Here is a 17,050-nt window from a genome sequence, read left to right as displayed (position 1 = left end):
TTTTTTTTTTTTTTTTTTTTTAAACGTCTTATTATTATCAATGTTGTAAACCGTTATAATGTTGTAAGCCGCCTAATAATTTTGTGGAAACCATGATACTTTTTTTAGGTTTCTTTGATGAGTAGAAGTTCCACAGACCATTTTTTGAAATAGAATTTCAAATGACAAATGTCTGTACTGTCTCTTTTGATACATTTAATGTGTCTTTGCTGAATAAAAGTACTAATTTCTTTATAAAAAAAATCTCACTGACACCAAATGATGAAAAAAAAGGTAGTTTTTGATGCCCAATATTTTTCTTTTGCTGACTAAGCTGAATTGATGCCTCTGATATTAATCTTATATCTACTTTATCTCTAGCTTTATCTCAAGTTTTATGAATAATTATAATTAATATAATTAAACTTCTACTTTAAATATTGTGAAAACAATCATATTCAATAATGGCGGGGATTGTAAAAGTCTGTCTTCTTAAATGTTAATTTCAATGTTATGATTTCAATGTAAATGTTTTTCTCATTACGTCTCCCAATAGTAAAGTTACTTTTGGCACATATAGCTAAATGTTTCTTAAACCAAAAGATGGCTATTGTTGGATTAGGTTGTAAGTAAAGTTGGAATAATATCTGATTTGAGATGATGGAAAAATGGAATAAAATAATAATAAAAAAAAAAAAAGTATACTGTACATATACAAAAGTGCCTCTAAAAGTAAATGTCATGTTAACTTGCACACAACAGTGGCCTCTCATGGTGGATCTCATTCCACAGTATGAACCAGATCAGAGCCAGAGATCTGGTGCTCACCAGAGAGATCTTGCACCAGTCGATGTGAAACTGAGCTCTGAACTTCTTATCGCAGCTGATTACGGGCTCCATCTCCTGACTGCAGCGCAGCTGGTTCTGTGGGGTCTCCACCTCCCGAAGGCACGACGAGAACTGAACGTCTGCTCCCACCATCACATACACGCTGTGAACGTCACAGAGACTTACTGAAGGGCAAGGATTTATGCACAATATTCATAAATATTTAAGCTGAGTTTGACAGTGAATTAGCACTCGGCGTAACCATGATGTACAGGAAGCATAAAGGCTCTGACGACAATAGCACTAGATGGACAATATACATCTTCTGTCTGCAAATATGAGTGTTTTCTGCTCTAACCGAGAGCTTCTAAAATGCTTCATATAGAACATTTTATCTTCTGAAAGAGGACATGAATATTTGATGAGCAACTTATGCCAACACATGAGGGAATCCCTCTAAAGAAATGTGAACCGAGACGGGCAGCCTCTTACGTAAATTCACAGTCCAATACACACTTCTCTTCTGCCTTCTGGAACAAAATGTTCTCCCTTTCATGAGTTTTTTTTTTCAAAGAGTGAATTCATTTTTTAATAATGCAATTTATACAGTTACTAAACCACTTGTTAGCATAATTAAGATTAGCCAGAAGATACACTACTGCTACTACTTAATATTTGTTGATTTATATCACAAGTTCTGGGCCAATAAGATGTTTAAATAAATTCTTTTCAGTGTATCTTTAGATCTCACCCCTCTTTCAGGTCGTTGATGGGTAATGGCACTCGTCCGCCCCGGTCCAGCGCTGAAGTGATGTTGATGGCATTGAGCCTCTCTGGTTGCCACACGTTCTTGACAGCACCGAGAAAATCTCCCAGCACCTCACTGGCTAACATCTCCTCAACATTTATGTTCTTGATGAAGAACTCAGCCTGATAGGGCAGAGGAAATTCTGCCAGAGAGCAAAAGAGCACAGACATGAACATATCTTCCTGTATGCAATTAGAAGTAACCTAAACTAGGTTATATAACAGTTGGATAATATGGCTGTCATGTCGAAGTGTCTCTTTATGTCAGATGGTGGTGTGCATCACAGTAAGGTCACATCTGCACTGAAACAGTTGCTCAGCTTAAAGCTAAACACAGACCAGTAATGGGAATCTCATAGCATTTAATATAAACATAAAGCAGATCCGCCTGTGAAAGAGACAGCGAATATTTTGCAACATTTTTCCAAATATAATATGGTGAATATACTGTTAAAATACACAAATAAACAATGCTATTACCTGTTTAAAAAAAATCATCATTTTTTTTTACAGTGTTACATAATAGTGTTACAAAAACAACGTTAATGTCTGTCTGGTATATTCATGAATCTTATAATGACCTTAAAAATACATGTTTTCCATACTTTAGGATTATTCTCCATATTAAGGTTTTCAGTCAAACAACAAAGTCTTTCTTTGAGCATATGGCTGCATGTTATAATGAGATTTGCTAAATCAAAACAAAAAAGTCCTTGGCTCTCACCTTCTGTAGACATGATGTTTATCACCAAGTTGTGTCTGGCAGTTTCAAAAGTGCGTTTATTATACGCGGTAATCTGCAACATGCAAGAGGGAAAGTTTAAGCCCGGCTCAGGACAGCTTTACATTCATACCATGCAGAGAAAGTCAGAACCAGATGCAAACACATAAAGTTTCTCAAGGGTAAAGAAGAATAACAAAGCCAAATCCTTACATGAATCTAAAGCCTGAACAATACACAAAGAGGAGATAAGCATTCTCATGCATACAATTTCAACTTTGCCCTGTTACCTTCTATTTTCCTAGCAAAAAATGATTAGATTTATTTCTACAAAAAATAAAAACTATACACTGCTGTTCAAAAGTTGGGTCGGTAAGATTTTTAAAAACGTTTTTATTTGAAGCATTTTTTGTAACATTATAATATTGGCTTTACTGTCAATTTTGATCAATTTAATGCATCCTTGCTGAATAAAAAGTATTAATTTCTTTCAAAGGAACTTTACTGACCCCAAACTTTTAAACGGTAGTGTATATGAGGTCAGATGTGTTTATACATAACACACCTCAATGATAGTCGGCTTGCCCACATGTTCAGCGGTTGGTGAGCCATAGAGGACTCCATCACTATGAGAGGTTCTCTGAATGTACCGCAGCCATCCAGGCCTGTCGGGATAGCCTTTAAGGTTGGTGTTAAATGTGATGGGGTCATTACTCGAATCACCTGAAATGAAGAATAATTTTCAGTTGTATTTATTTAAGCAATAAGGTATGACAGACTGTGCCAATTGTGCTTTTGCATGGCTACAGCAAAATAAAAATATTATGGAGAGAAATGTTCTTTACATTCATTATGTGCCATATTTCCTTAGAAGATATAGGCTCTGACATGTAAACTGACTTTAATATGTTTCGTGTGCAGTGATATTTGCTACTTATGCAAAGTAGCTACTAAGGTGAACAGGTGTTTCATAAAATTAATAGAGCGAAACATTTATTCTGTATAGGCACATTACTGTGTAAGTAGTGGAGTAAATATACCTGCTTTTGGATACGGTGGGAACTCCCCTTTAAAGTATTCCCTCTCTAGCACATGAACAAAAAGCACTCCGGCAGAAGGATAAACGTTGCGGTCCGCATGCGACTTAGAGAGGATGGTGACCACTGGTGTGGACAGAAATGACAAAAGAATTAAATGCAGTGTAATGTGGCAGACTAAATTCCCTTACTGTAAACGGTAAAACATCTGCACAGACAATAAAGAAATAGCTATTAGAAAACAATCAAATATATATACACACTACCATTCAAATGTTTGGGGTCAGTACAATTTTTTTGAAAATAAATTAATACTTCTATTCAGCAAGGACAAATTATGATCAAGTAAAGACATTTATAAAGATTTTTTGACAAAAACATTAAGCAGCACAATTTTTTGAAATATGTATAATACGTTTTTCTTGAGCACCAAATCATCATATTAGAATGATATCTAAAGGATCATGTGACATTGAAAATTGGAGTAATGGCTGCTGAAAATTCAGCTTTGCCATCATCACATGAATAAATGACATTAAAATAGAATAGTTATTTGAATTGTAATAATATCTCACAATATTACAGTTTTACTCTATTTTTGATTGAATAAATGCAGCCTTGGTGAGAATAGGAGACGTCTATCAAAAACTATTAAATGGTAGTGTATATACTTTATATAAAACCAAACATAAAATTTTAATAGAAATTTAAAAAATAAATAAATAAGATTTTGTTATACCATAATAAACAATTTGATGCTTGAGACAGACATAACAAATAATGTTATAATTTAGGTTTATGATTTAGAGAAGCTTAACAGTGATTATTTTTGCATTCATAATTGTTTGTCCTTTTCCAGTACTCCAATGTAAACTCTCTATTTTAACTTGTATTTATTTTTAATGCATTTATGTAACGGGGTGTGTTTCTTTCTTTTAAAAATCATCTGAGTGGGAGTGTGTGAGAATGTGTTATGTGAGCAAGTGGGTAAGTGTGTGTTGGGTATCAGGCCAATCAGTCCTACTAGGACGGTAGTACAGTGAGTCACAATCTCAAATGCTCAATGCACCTCTCACACGCCTTCCCCCACCCCTCACTCTGCACATCAAAACCCTTTCTCTGGCATAACACATGCACACATACTCCCCATTCAAGCATTATTTAAAAGGAAAGTACTCATTTTTTTCAGCAGTTTATAATAGATCCTGGAGAGATGGCTGCCAGCATGCTTTTACAGTCTTTCTTTTCTCACTTGAAGTCAGCTGGGAGGAAGCTGGTTTTAAATCTCCACAGGGGAGTGTGCTGCAGTGGGAGAAAGCTACTGCAGCGATGCACTACAGAAATGCCAGATCTCTTCAAGTTTTCAGATACAAAACAGCTCCTAGTACATCACTCAAGGCAGAGCATGTGCTTACATGGCTCCAGACTGCGACTAAACGGCTCGCATTTGTGACCAAAAATATTAATTTTGCTGAGATCGCCACTGGCAACTATATAAATGTACATGTTCTGACTTAAAAATTTGCATGTAATGCCTTAAATGAATTGTGACTGACGTGTGAAAGACGTTTAGTTCCCACTTTAAGTGAACCTTAAAATTCCCAGGACATCTACAAAATGGATTAAAATGCTGATGCAGTATAAGGAGGGGAGACATAAATACATGACAGTATGAATGAAATGTAAAGGTGTTTAAAAATAAATAAATAAATAAAACACGTTTATTCTGTGTTATTAAAAAATTAATTTGGCACCTATTTTTGTTTCTTATAGAAGGCAATGGCTCCTTAAGTGATTTTTTTTGTCTGGAGCCCTGGCTTACATGGAGGCACATTAAACTGGTCAGGACAGCACAAACCAAGGGATTACACAAAGAAAGTTGACATAATGACTTCGAATCTTCAGATCCGAGTCCTCTCAAAACCTGAATGAAATAATAATAATTAATTCCCTTACAAATGAGTTAATTTCTTACAAATATGAAGACATAAAGATAAAATAATCTTTCGATACATCAACAAACAAACAAAACTGTCCAGTGGATTAGAACCAGCCTACCCCAAAAATGATCTCTTTCACACACACACACACACACACACAAGCATAATGTCTATAAGAGTATATAATATGTAAATTATTTAAATTTTAAATGAATAAAATAAATGCTATTTTTAAATTGCACTTTAATTTACACTATTTGCAATTAATGTTATGCTATTATTCCTGCAGAAAGCAGGCTGTAAACAGAATGATTATGTACATTATTGGTCCAATTATGATCAAATGATGAAGAAGACCATTATAATTAGGCTATATTGAGACAAGCGGTGAAGACTTTTAGTATTTTATAGAGCTGATTCAGGTATCTAAATCACAACAATAAATTCACACACACCAACACACCTATATATTGTGCATCAAAAGATATTTTTAAATATATTTAAATATTATTAGTTGTTATTTTATGCAAATTATTTACAATTGTATTTAAATTAATAAAATGATTGTTAATATATTTTCTTGGTAAATTATGTCCTATTCAAAATGTTATGCTATTATTGTTGCAGAGGGCAGGCTGTAAATTCTCTAGTGATTACTGATGTAGCAAATTATCGAATAATGATCAATTGATATTTATAATGGGAGATTACAACAGAGTACAGGCCATATTCAAACAAGCGGCGCAGACTAGCACACTTTTACAATTTTCTGGATCTCATTGTTAGAGTGATGCTCTACAGTCACACTAAAGTATGCAGATTTCGGTAGTTACTGCATCCTCCACAACATAGCACTCAGAATGAGAAACTGTGTCATGCGAACTGCACTATACAGATTTTTTTGCATTTTTGTGTTACCTCATTTGCATAAATTCTTTAGTGAACTTATTGCTAAAGCAATGCGGACATTGCATGTAAATAAACACTATAAGCAAGCATAATTCATAATTTAATGAGTTACATGACTTTTTTATGGAAAGGTGTTCTATTCCAATAAGACTTGCGCGTCTGGTCACGTGCAGAATTGTGAAAAAACTGCAGTTCAAACTGCGGTTCAACTTCAATCTGACAACGCAATTGATCTGTTTCTGGGGTGTTGATGGCTGTGGTTTTGTGCACATGGGGTTTATTCTGTCACCCTGAGGGCGACCTTAGCCCAGAGCCTGATATAAACCCGAAAGCAACAAAACCACATCCCAGACTCTATAAAATGTAGGGGTGTAACAGTTCTCGGTTAAAAAAAAAAATCGAACCGTACCATTCTCCACCCACGGTTCGGCACACACTTGCACTGCGGTTCAACTTCAATCTGACAACGCATTTGTAATATGGTTTGTTAAAAATAACAACACATAAAACAGATAGAGTTAGGCTAATGCATGTTTCTGTCGTTGGATACGCATTCTGGCTTCCCAATACATTACAACAACGATGAACAAAAAAAACGTGCACAAACCTCTTTGTAAACTTTGTTCAATGCCAGTGCCGTATGCACGAATTTAACCAGTCATTTATGCCGTCATCACCTGAACAGCACACGTTGCTATCTGTGTTTAAACTAAATGCATTTATGCCTTGCCTGTTTAAACATTCAAGAGCCAAAAGACACGAATGAAAACTCGCATTCAGGTCTCACGTCTCAGACAGCGCGCACATATTGAGTTCTCTTTCAAGTCTTGTGCTTGAATGGACAAATTCACACAAAAATTATGTCCAACATGCCCGTCTTGGTGAGCATCCTAGCAGACATAGTCGGATGAACGTACAGCATCATCAGTGTACTGGATCCGTGCATTGTCTTAAAGTGACAGCAGACTATATACCTGCTGTCTGTGTTTTTAATGTTAATCAAAAAAAACAAAAGACAAGGATATCATTCACTGCTCTTTATTGAATAGCTTTTGTAACTTTAATAAGGATTAATCTTCAATTTATACAGTCAAATATGCAATGTTTTTTACATTTGATTATTTTATTCAATTTCTGTACCTAAAAACTAAACTTAGAACTACCTAAAAAAACCTGAAAAGCACTTTTTATTTTATTTATCTTTGCTCTATTGTATTTATTTGTGATGTTGCTTGTAGTTAATTTGTTCTTATTATCTATTTTTATTTGACAGTATAGGCCTAGTCCTTTTTCCCCTAAAATAGCACATACCGAACCGTATGTCAAAACCATGATAAAAAATTAACCGTGAGTAATTTGAACCATTACACCCCTAATAAACTGATTTGAATACTATGTGAACTCAAGGCAATCTGAAGGTAATCCACAACACTATATTCTAATGGATCAACCATTAATGGTTAATGCCAAACTTTTCAACACTAAGTAATGGAAGAGCGAACACACACATGCGCAAACACACACACAAATTACAGACAGCCCTGCAGTAGAAATGGCTAATCCTGGTTTATGATTTTGTGGGCCGACCTTGGGTGGGCCAAATGAAGATATTCATCATGTGCCAACTGAGAAAAGACACTTTCTCTTTCGCTCCCTCCCTTTCCGTGACACAGCCAGGGATGTCCTACTGAACTGTCGAATCAGCGCTGTGCTGACTTCTCTTTTCCGGTCAAAGGGGAATTCATGCACTTCACGATTCATTGGGGGGGGGGCAGTGCAGACTAATTGCAGGATTGTGAAGACATCAAACTGTTCAAAGTACTGCGCCTGGATGTCAGTGTTATGCACAAAACTGGGTCAGCTTGTCATGACTAAGCTGTAGCCGGGAACACACTCAAAGTGAAGTGAGTGAATGCTTTTCTCAAGCCGTCCATTTATCAGGTAATACCGATTTTCATTTTAATACATTTGAATAGTGGACACTGGTTTTAATATCAATGCATTCATTTATAATGGACATAAAATGCAAAATGTATTATGCACATCAAAAGGTGTATGTGAAACTGTAAACAATTAAAAAAAAAAAAATGTTATATATTAGAGGTTGAATAACTGGGCAACTGCATGTTATAATATACAAACAGTGGTTTTGTTAAAGGAGTAGTTCTTCCCCTTCTACTTCAAAAGAGTCAAGAGGAAGGTGAATTATATAGGTTGGTGATTCAGCACGTTGGCAGGTGTTAAGCCCAAAAAGCTTTACACAGCAAAGTGCTGTGCATGTTATGATCGCTTCAAACATGTCGGCTTTGTCTCAAAATCTAGTGAGCTGCCTACCTAGTCAGCATTATGAATCTCACATGTACCACTTTGGGTATCTGGCTATGCATGCCTATAATGCCCAAGCCTTCTGTATAAGTAGTTCATGAATTAATCAGTGTACTGAATTAATATTTTAAGAGAATGAATCATTCCAGTTCACCTGACTCATATTTTTCATTCATCTGCTGTACATCTCTCCTTTTTTAAAGTAGGCTATATGACTGCGTTAGTCGATTATTGTTATTTCTTGATAAAAGCAATTCACAGCAGTTCATAAAATTATGAAAAACAACAATAGATCTGTTATGTTGTTTTCTGTGGTCTCCCAGTCGATTTTTCATTGTAACGTTAAACAAAAATGAAAACATTAATTATCTAGCATAACCTGCAGAAAAGGCCACTGAACCGATTCAAAAGATTCGATCCACAATCCCCACCGTTACTAGGCAGGTAACATACTCGTTTTTGAGACACAGCCAGTCTTTACAATCACTCACCGCCACTCTGAAACACAGATCTCTGTTTGGAGTCGATTAAAGCCCGGGTTTGGCCGTCTATGCCACTGACAGAACGAACAATTGCGGCTTTTACAACGGACAAAGAAAAATAATAGAGGAAAAAGTGTCATAAAACCATTTAACGAAAAACGGCGTCGTGATCTTGACCAGACAACAAATGACAAGAAATTGACAAGAAATCCCTGTTGTTTAGGCAAAAGAACCAAGTGTAATTATGTTGCTGGCATTTAGCTACCGTATAAGACCAGCGGCAGGTATAAAATAATATATTATTAGTGGAATCTGCTATATTAACGTCACCTACACGTAATACAGTTGACATACCGTCTCTGCCGCTTTGAATTAACGATTAACTGCCAGTCAGTTTATCCATATGATGTAATGAGAACGAGAGCTATTCCGTTAGCCAGCAGGCTAGCTATCATCCAATGGAAAAGAACGAGTATTTCTCCCAGTGTCGTCGTCTCAGGTCTACTATATACGTACCCACTATGAGCCCCGCGAAAACGCCAACCGAGGCCATCGTTCACTTGCCGCAGTGGCTTTTAACATCACACATTTGAAGTGTCGCTGGTGGTCCTCGGGATGTGACAGCCATAAGCATCATCCTCCGCTGCTCGGATTCCTCCCACTCACTGAAGCTGATGGGCGCTGGTTGGCTGAAACATCTGGCGCAGATGCTGGAAAAAATCACAAGCTATATTTACAGGGGGACCCAGTTAGGACGGAATGGAAAACATATGTAGTACAAACCACACAATAATTATTTTGTAGAATGCAAACCGAAGCATTTATTATTATTATTATTATTTGGTTTATGATATAAGATTTAAATAGATGTTTATATAATTTGCATAATATCTATCTAACTAGCTCCCACATGACTACTTTTGCTCATGTTTTCAACTTATGTGTATTCTGTCAAATTTGTTTCAGTCATTTTTTGCCATTTTTTTATTTAGGCTACCTGAACAAATTTCTGAAAACTTTGCTTAGATTTGAAGTCTTTCTTGCTGAGATTTCCCATACTGTGTTAAATCTGACCAAATTATTAGCTATATATTATCTTATCTTTTGTACTGATTTGTCCTTTGTTTAGCTGTTTGTATTTCTCCTTTTCCATTCATTCATTCATTCATTCATTCATTCATTCATTTCAATGCAATACTGTTCCTTATTTGTAATTAAAAAGATGATCAGTGGGAAAAAAATTAATGTTTTATAATTAAATATAATTACAATAACAATTGTGATAATATTAGCAATAATTATTAGTATTAAAAAAGCACATATTGTATTATATATATAATTTAAAGTGGCTGAAAAAAGTGCAATATGTTTATCTTTGCTGTTTGTGACTGACACCACTTTGATTTTACTTTCAATTTTAAAATTGATGACTTGTGTAATATGTACACAGTAGCATGACCACTGAAATGTGATTTATTTATTTATTTGGTTTCAGCATGTAGTGCAAATGCAGTGCTGTAAGACACAAACGCAACCCCTCTCTAAGGATAATGCACAGGAGACTCCTCCCTCCCCCATCCATCATGCCCCTTAAGCTCTAAAGATGACAATGAGATAAGGTCTATTAAAATGTATTCAACCCCCCGTGGAGAGGTGGAGCACGCAAATGGTCATGGCCATTTGCACTGTGCACAACTGGACAGCCTATAGCGAGCACCATGAGTGGTACAAACCTTCTGTTGGGTCTGTATCCTTTTTTTGTACCTCGCATGAACAAAAGTGTTACTAGGCTGCATTCTGTGCCATCAAGATTTTAGGTTGCTAAGCAACAACTCCAGACAACCGCTGACAGGAATACAAGGGTATCAAATGTTATGCAATAAATAGTACTAAAAAAAAAAAAAAACATGAGGGTGTAACAGAATATTTCTGTTGTGCTACCCGTAACACAGTTGAGCAGTTTCATTAAATTTCCTTGCCAGTCTTTGGGTTAAAGGCACAAAACCAAAGAGTTTGGCTTCAAAATTGGCTTAATGAAACAAACAAGAAGTAAACAAAATCAATTTGGGCCTAGATTGCAGTACACATCACTAGCTTAAACCTTGTAAAAAAAATGTTTTTTAAATCAGAATATAGATATGTTTTTCTCATTCTCTGAATAATTCATTATTTTTATATTTATACTTTTAGAACTGACTTTATGCCACTATCCTTATACTGCATAGGCGGCACAGATGCTGTATCTGAAGTGGCATAAACACAAAAAAGTGCATTTAGACAGACTATTTCATGGCAGCATAAATGCATTTACGAAAAAGTGCATTTTGTGAATGTGAAATATTATTGACTGAATTTTGTTTATATTAATTATTAAAAATGTTTTACATTTTAAAATGGTAAATATTGCAAACATGAAATAATGAACGCAAATATGAAATTATACATATGTCAATTAAAAATTCTAAAATATATATACAATATATACTCTTGTCATGTCAACACAGAACAGAATACAGGAGCTGCCATTTATATGTGTGTATATATATATATATATATATAGGCCTATATGGCATAACGCTATAAATATATATTCCCTGAATTCTGAATGCTCCCAAATTCTATGTAAAAACTCAATTGTTGGCTATTTGATCAGCTGATCACATTATAGATTGTATTGAATTCTCCTTCTTGTCACCACGTGGCCTCTAACGCAACCACTAGTTATTATGCTGCGATTTTAATTACTTACTTTCCTTTGCCAGACTGCAGTTTGCTCGTTCCCTCTCTACACAGATTACTGGACTAAACCATTCTTGAATGTTAACACACCTGTCACACTGTTGAAGCTCTCATTAAAATAGCACACAAGTAACACAGTTGCGGTAAATAAGTTTAGAAATACGGAACTGGTTTCGTTTGAGTGATAGTTTGACTCTGAATGGTGTTGTGTATCAATACCCCTACTAAGGGAATGGCGGCATCACCCCTCGCCTGCAATGACGTTGTCTAGCTGCGCTCTCGTGTTTATGTGCGTGTGTGTGTGTGTGTGTAAAGCCCTGCTTGTATGTCATATTGTGTCAATTGTCTGGTGAAGTCCAGCATGGCGGCTTGATGCTGATAGCGGAGCTGAATTGAAATGTTGTTCGATGTCATTCCCCTTTGGTCAATGATTTAAAGCGAGAACACATTTATTCCTGGGATAACTGACATTGCATTTGAAGGCGTAGGTAAGTCACTCTTTTGTTTTGGAGCAACAACAAGGGAGTTAAGCAATACTTGTGCCACTTCTGTTTCGTGTTTGTGTGCGATGTTTTGCTAGTTGTGGCTAAATACACTCGCTGGAATGAGCTAGGTCTGTAATTTTGGAGTGTTTATGGACCTGGGTTTGTACGATGGAGCTGTCAGTGATGCAGGCGATGTGATGTGATGCGCGTAAGGGTTGGTTGTTCATCATCTTTGAATAGCGCAATGGTCGCACTTTTGCTAAATGCATATTTACATTTCCCACAAATGTGTTTCACGTTTATTTGCGTTATGCATGTTGTGAGCGTTAAATGCACGCTGTTATCTAACCAACAACAACTGTTTTACATCATGCAGGTAGCGCGCACAGTTATATTTTTGTCCTTGTGTTGGTCTGAAATGTGCATCTGCCTTTCCGTGCTCTTATTATCGATATAAAATATTCATTCATGAGATGTGGGGTGGATTTTAAAACCATCCTGGCAGACTAAAATGCAGCGGCTGTCTGCGGTTTACACGATGGGTGATGGAAGGCAAATCTAATCTGTGAGTCACATCGAGATCTGCGTCGAAAACACATCGTGCATCAACATCATCGCGCTGAAATTGAGTGCTCCGTCGACCCTTATGGCAAAGTGATGATCACGCATTATGTTCAAGAACCAGGGCGGTGGATTCTAGAGCCAGTGCAAAGGCATCTTCCAGCATCCGAGCCCCTATTCGATGTGTTGTTTACAAACTGATGTGCAGAGTTGCTTTAGAGATGTTGTTGTTTTCATCTGCCCTGCTGCTGTTTAGTAGGCTATTGTAACAACGAATTTGGGGAAGTGACTCTATTAAGTCAACCCAAATCTAAGTTTCACATGTTTTTGTGTAGATATGTGAGCAGACTTAAAGTTAAGTTTGAGATTCATGTCTCATCAAAACACTAACAAAATTAAACTGCTTTATTTAATTGCAAATTTCAGAGTGGGCTTATAATGTGTATACATTATATACTGGAATATACATTTCCAATGTAAATGTTTCACATCATATTAGACACTTCAATTTAGATTCATTTTTGATTAGTCAGCGTGACTAATTAAAGAGCTGCTGTTCAAACTGGAGTATCTGAGCAGCATCCATTCAACAATATCCAATCATTCTCAGTCTGGATGTTACTTTAATCTTACCATGGTCATCTTAAAGTCAGCCAGTTTCTCTGGTACACTCCTTTCTGAGCATCTATTTGGACTTTTAAGCTTTCTGTCTCAGGTCATTGTATCAACTTCATTTTTTTTTTTTTTTGCCAATGCTGCAGCTTGTTGTGAGACTCAGTGTGTCTCCACAATAAAATGTAAGTGGGTAAAGTTCTTGAATTAAAAGGTTGTGTTCTGAGCACAGTGATTTCAGTTAATGCTTTTTATAAGAAGTTCTGTACTGTAGGTTCTTATCTTAGTGAGCTTATTAGGAACAATATGGGTCAATGCAGTCATTTCTAATAATCCGACTTGACAAAAAAAAAGTTATATTTCTTTGATTATACTCACAGACAGATCATTAGATATTTTTTGGCTCAAAAAGCTTCTATATATATAATTTTATGTTCATTCTGAAGCATCATGTGACACTGAAGACTGGAGTAATGACTACTGAAAATTCAGCTTTGCCATCACAGAAATAAATTACATTTTAAAATATATTCAAATAGTAAACTTTGTTTTTAAATTGTAGTAATATTTCACAATATTACTGTTTTTACAGTATTTTTGATCAAATAAATGCTTGAACTTGAATGAACACAAGACTACTTTCAAAAACATTAAAAAACATACCAACCCCAAACTTTTGAATGTTAGTTTATATACTGTATGTATATAATATAACAACAACTAGGCCTATGTGGCACTTATTGCATATATGGGCTTAAGGTCACTTACTCTATAGGGTCACAAATTAATGACAAGTTTCCACTTTTTACAGTGTATAATTGTTTGCTGTGCACACATAATTGCATAATTTGTAAACAAACAAGCTACTCATAACATTTTTGTAAATGTTTACAGGAATTCCCAACAAAATGTGATTGCACCCAACAAACATCCTGAAGGAATGTTACTGAATATTTGAAAAGACCTCCATTGTCGAGGCTAAGATGTTGAAGACAGAGGCCTCGGCAGAGAGAAATACCCTGAGGAGCGCTTCCCCACACCGGAATGCCTACAGGGCGGAGTTCCAGGCTCTAAAGAAGGCTTTTGACCAACCGAGACAGGATGGAGACCCCAAACTCAAGGACACGGAGGGGGTCAGGCAGCCTCGAGGGCGGCAATACGGGGCCCATGTCAGTCGCATCAAGAACATGTTCATGCAGATGGGGACTGAGAACGCTGGGTCCAACAGACAATCGAGGGATGAGACCTCCCCGCCGAAACTCAACAAGCCAACAAACTTCATCAACAAGGTGGATGGGTCAGTGGTCAAATTCCAGCATGGCACTGGAGAGCGGACTACCGGTGGCCAGCATAACTCAAAGTTCTCAGAAACAAGGAAACTCTTTGAGCAGAGCTCCAGAGATGCTTCACAGTCGCCCGTGTACTCTTACGGCCGGGACAAGAGGGGTTCTCACGAGCATTTGGATGACTGGCGGGGGGCGCGTTCTAACAGAGGCAGTACGGACTCTTTGGATAGTCTTTGCTCCAGGACAGAGGCCTCATCTCCCACTGTGAGTCAGCTCAGTGCTGTGTTCGAAAATATAGACCAACAGGGCTCCGGTGGTACTTTCCGAAGAGGCCATGGAGGTGGAAGAGGACTGTACTCCCCAGATGGCTTACAGAGACACGGGGAGGCCAGCGTGGACGACACCAGTGCGCGACAGTCTCCTTCACATGGTTTTTACAGGACGCAAGTGGGTAGCAAGCACAATCTGCCGGTTTCTTCGTCTTCAGAAGATCTTCTCAGTCCTAGTCCTCTGTCGGAGGCCGTGGACCAGATGAAAACTGATGAGAAGAAGCCCCAGGAAACCTCCAAGGTGGTTTATGGATCCAGTGAACCCAAACCAAAAGATGAGGTAAACTCAACCGAGGCCGTAGATGGTTCTTCAGCTGCGGCTCAAGTCAATGACGCTGCAGGAAATTCACATGAGTCTACAGCTACCAAGGTCCACGAGGACACAGACGGTCATGTGAAAGAGGAGTCTAGCCGGATTACCGAGGATCAAATTGAAGAACCCAATGAGGAATACTGTAGCAGTGAGAGAGTTATTTTCAATGCCGATGGAGATGCTTGCTACCAGGGCTGGGGGGAGAGCTGCACCGACCCAGAGGATGACCTATATGGTGATGATCTTTCCTATGACCCAGGATCAGAGATTACAGAGATTCCTGGTCTTCCAGAGGAGGACAAGGAGGAAATTCCACAAAAACGGAAAATTCGATTCAGCTCTGCTCCCATAAAAGTAAGTTTATTGCTGGTCTTTAACCAGATTAATGGGTCAGTTATGTGACCTTTAAAGTTGACATGAATGGAAATTCAGTTTTCTAAATGCATCTTATTAATCTTATTGTGAACAATTCATCCACTCATGTTTCATTTTTTAAAACTTTTTCCAAATTTTTTATTAAAATGTGAAAAACTCAGTCTTACAGAGAAACAAATGTCTTTTCTCTGGTGACCTATGGTGGACTTCCCCAATTATTTTTTTCTGTTTAAACCCCGCCTCATATTCAGATCTGCTTCCATCCAATCAACAGTCAATGGATAGAACCAATTTCCACCTTACATTTTTTTTCTTTTCCGATAATCACAAAACAGAAGAAAAGATCTTTCACTACTTCCATTCCGTGTTGTTTTATTATTATTTAAATATTATTATAGTATTTATTAATCTTTTTCATTGGCTTTTATTTTTAAATTGTAGTTAAAATTTTAAAAATTTGTTATGTGCAGTAGTTATTTTCATTGGTTTTTGTTTTTAAAATATTTCTATTTAGCAGTTTTAGTTCTTGTAATTTTTGTACTTAAGTTTAAAAATTAAAGATTTCAATTATTTTTAATAATTTAGTTTTAGTTAACAATAACAATGCAGCTTTTGTTCCATTGCGACAGTATTATTCAGAAATACATTTCATAAATGTACTGACTTAACATTTCATAAATGCACTGTTTTTTTTTCATTCTTTTTGCCTTGAAAAATATATTAAAATTTTTTGAAATTAGTGATTATGGTATGCTCACTTAATAGCATAATCATTTTTCAAAACAATGTAAAACTCACATGAATACAAAGAGTACATTTGTATTTTATATTTTTCCTTCCTTTTAAAAGATTTTTATTTTCTTTCTCATGGACACTCTTAAATGTCATTGGCCCTAGTTTACACTTACAGTATATTTTCCAAATCTAGGTATGCTTTAAATTTTCTTAAACAGACTTGCTTAGAGATCACCTGCATCTTGTTATTATTGAGTTCCTGTTGTTCATCTTGTCTGAAAGCATAGTCATAATTGAATCTGTAGAGGCCATTGATGCCCTTTTTTTATTGTTTTTCTCCAAATCTAGTGAGAGCAATTCTCTGTTTTGCCAGCCTATGTTAGTGCTATTTAGATAATGAGCAGACAGAACCATAAACTGACATCCAGAGGCCCACTCATGCCTGCAAGGAGATGAACACATATAGCTTCTGTCCTCACATGCCTCACTGGCTCTCCTTGCTGTAACTTTTCACACCACCACTGTCCCCATGTTTGTCAATCCATGCTCCTCTAGTCTAGACTATATCAAGTCACGCTCCCATGAGA

At 36.6% G+C, this 17,050-nt stretch overlaps 2 protein-coding genes across 8 annotated transcripts in view; one reads left to right on the top strand and one right to left on the bottom strand.

Annotated features, from left to right (window-relative positions):
• LOC107665667 (epsilon-sarcoglycan-like) overlaps positions 1-9,685 on the bottom strand; it is a 13,896-nt gene extending 4,211 nt beyond the window's left edge. Inside the window, exons 1-6 of one of the 3 annotated variants that reach the window (XM_016456648.1) lie at positions 9,545-9,685; positions 3,376-3,498; positions 2,901-3,058; positions 2,339-2,411; positions 1,559-1,757; positions 808-970 (exon numbers count right to left, since the gene is read on the bottom strand). In XM_016456648.1, coding sequence (XP_016312134.1) covers positions 808-970; positions 1,559-1,757; positions 2,339-2,411; positions 2,901-3,058; positions 3,376-3,498; positions 9,545-9,581 — 753 coding nt within the window. In that variant the 5' untranslated portion in view covers positions 9,582-9,685. The remainder of the gene's footprint in view (positions 1-807; positions 971-1,558; positions 1,758-2,338; positions 2,412-2,900; positions 3,059-3,375; positions 3,499-9,544) is intronic. The other 2 variants (XM_016456647.1, XM_016456649.1) reach the window with 2 other exon arrangements.
• Positions 7,935-17,050, top strand: part of LOC107665664 (neurabin-1-like) — a 50,717-nt gene continuing 41,601 nt past the window's right edge. For 2 of the 5 annotated variants that reach the window (XM_016456644.1, XM_016456640.1), the window contains exons 1-2: positions 12,055-12,255; positions 14,320-15,707. In XM_016456644.1, coding sequence (XP_016312130.1) covers positions 14,409-15,707 — 1,299 coding nt within the window. In that variant the 5' untranslated portion in view covers positions 12,055-12,255; positions 14,320-14,408. Of the gene's footprint in view, positions 8,163-9,654; positions 9,713-12,054; positions 12,256-12,437; positions 12,461-14,319; positions 15,708-17,050 lie in introns of those variants that run through there. The other 3 variants (XM_016456641.1, XM_016456642.1, XM_016456643.1) reach the window with 3 other exon arrangements.

Source organism: Sinocyclocheilus anshuiensis, unplaced genomic scaffold, assembly GCF_001515605.1.
Source record: "Sinocyclocheilus anshuiensis isolate Anshui unplaced genomic scaffold, SAMN03320099.WGS_v1.1 scaffold932, whole genome shotgun sequence".
Taxonomy (NCBI): domain Eukaryota; kingdom Metazoa; phylum Chordata; class Actinopteri; order Cypriniformes; family Cyprinidae; genus Sinocyclocheilus; species Sinocyclocheilus anshuiensis.
This window is presented reverse-complemented; position numbering and strand designations above follow the sequence as displayed.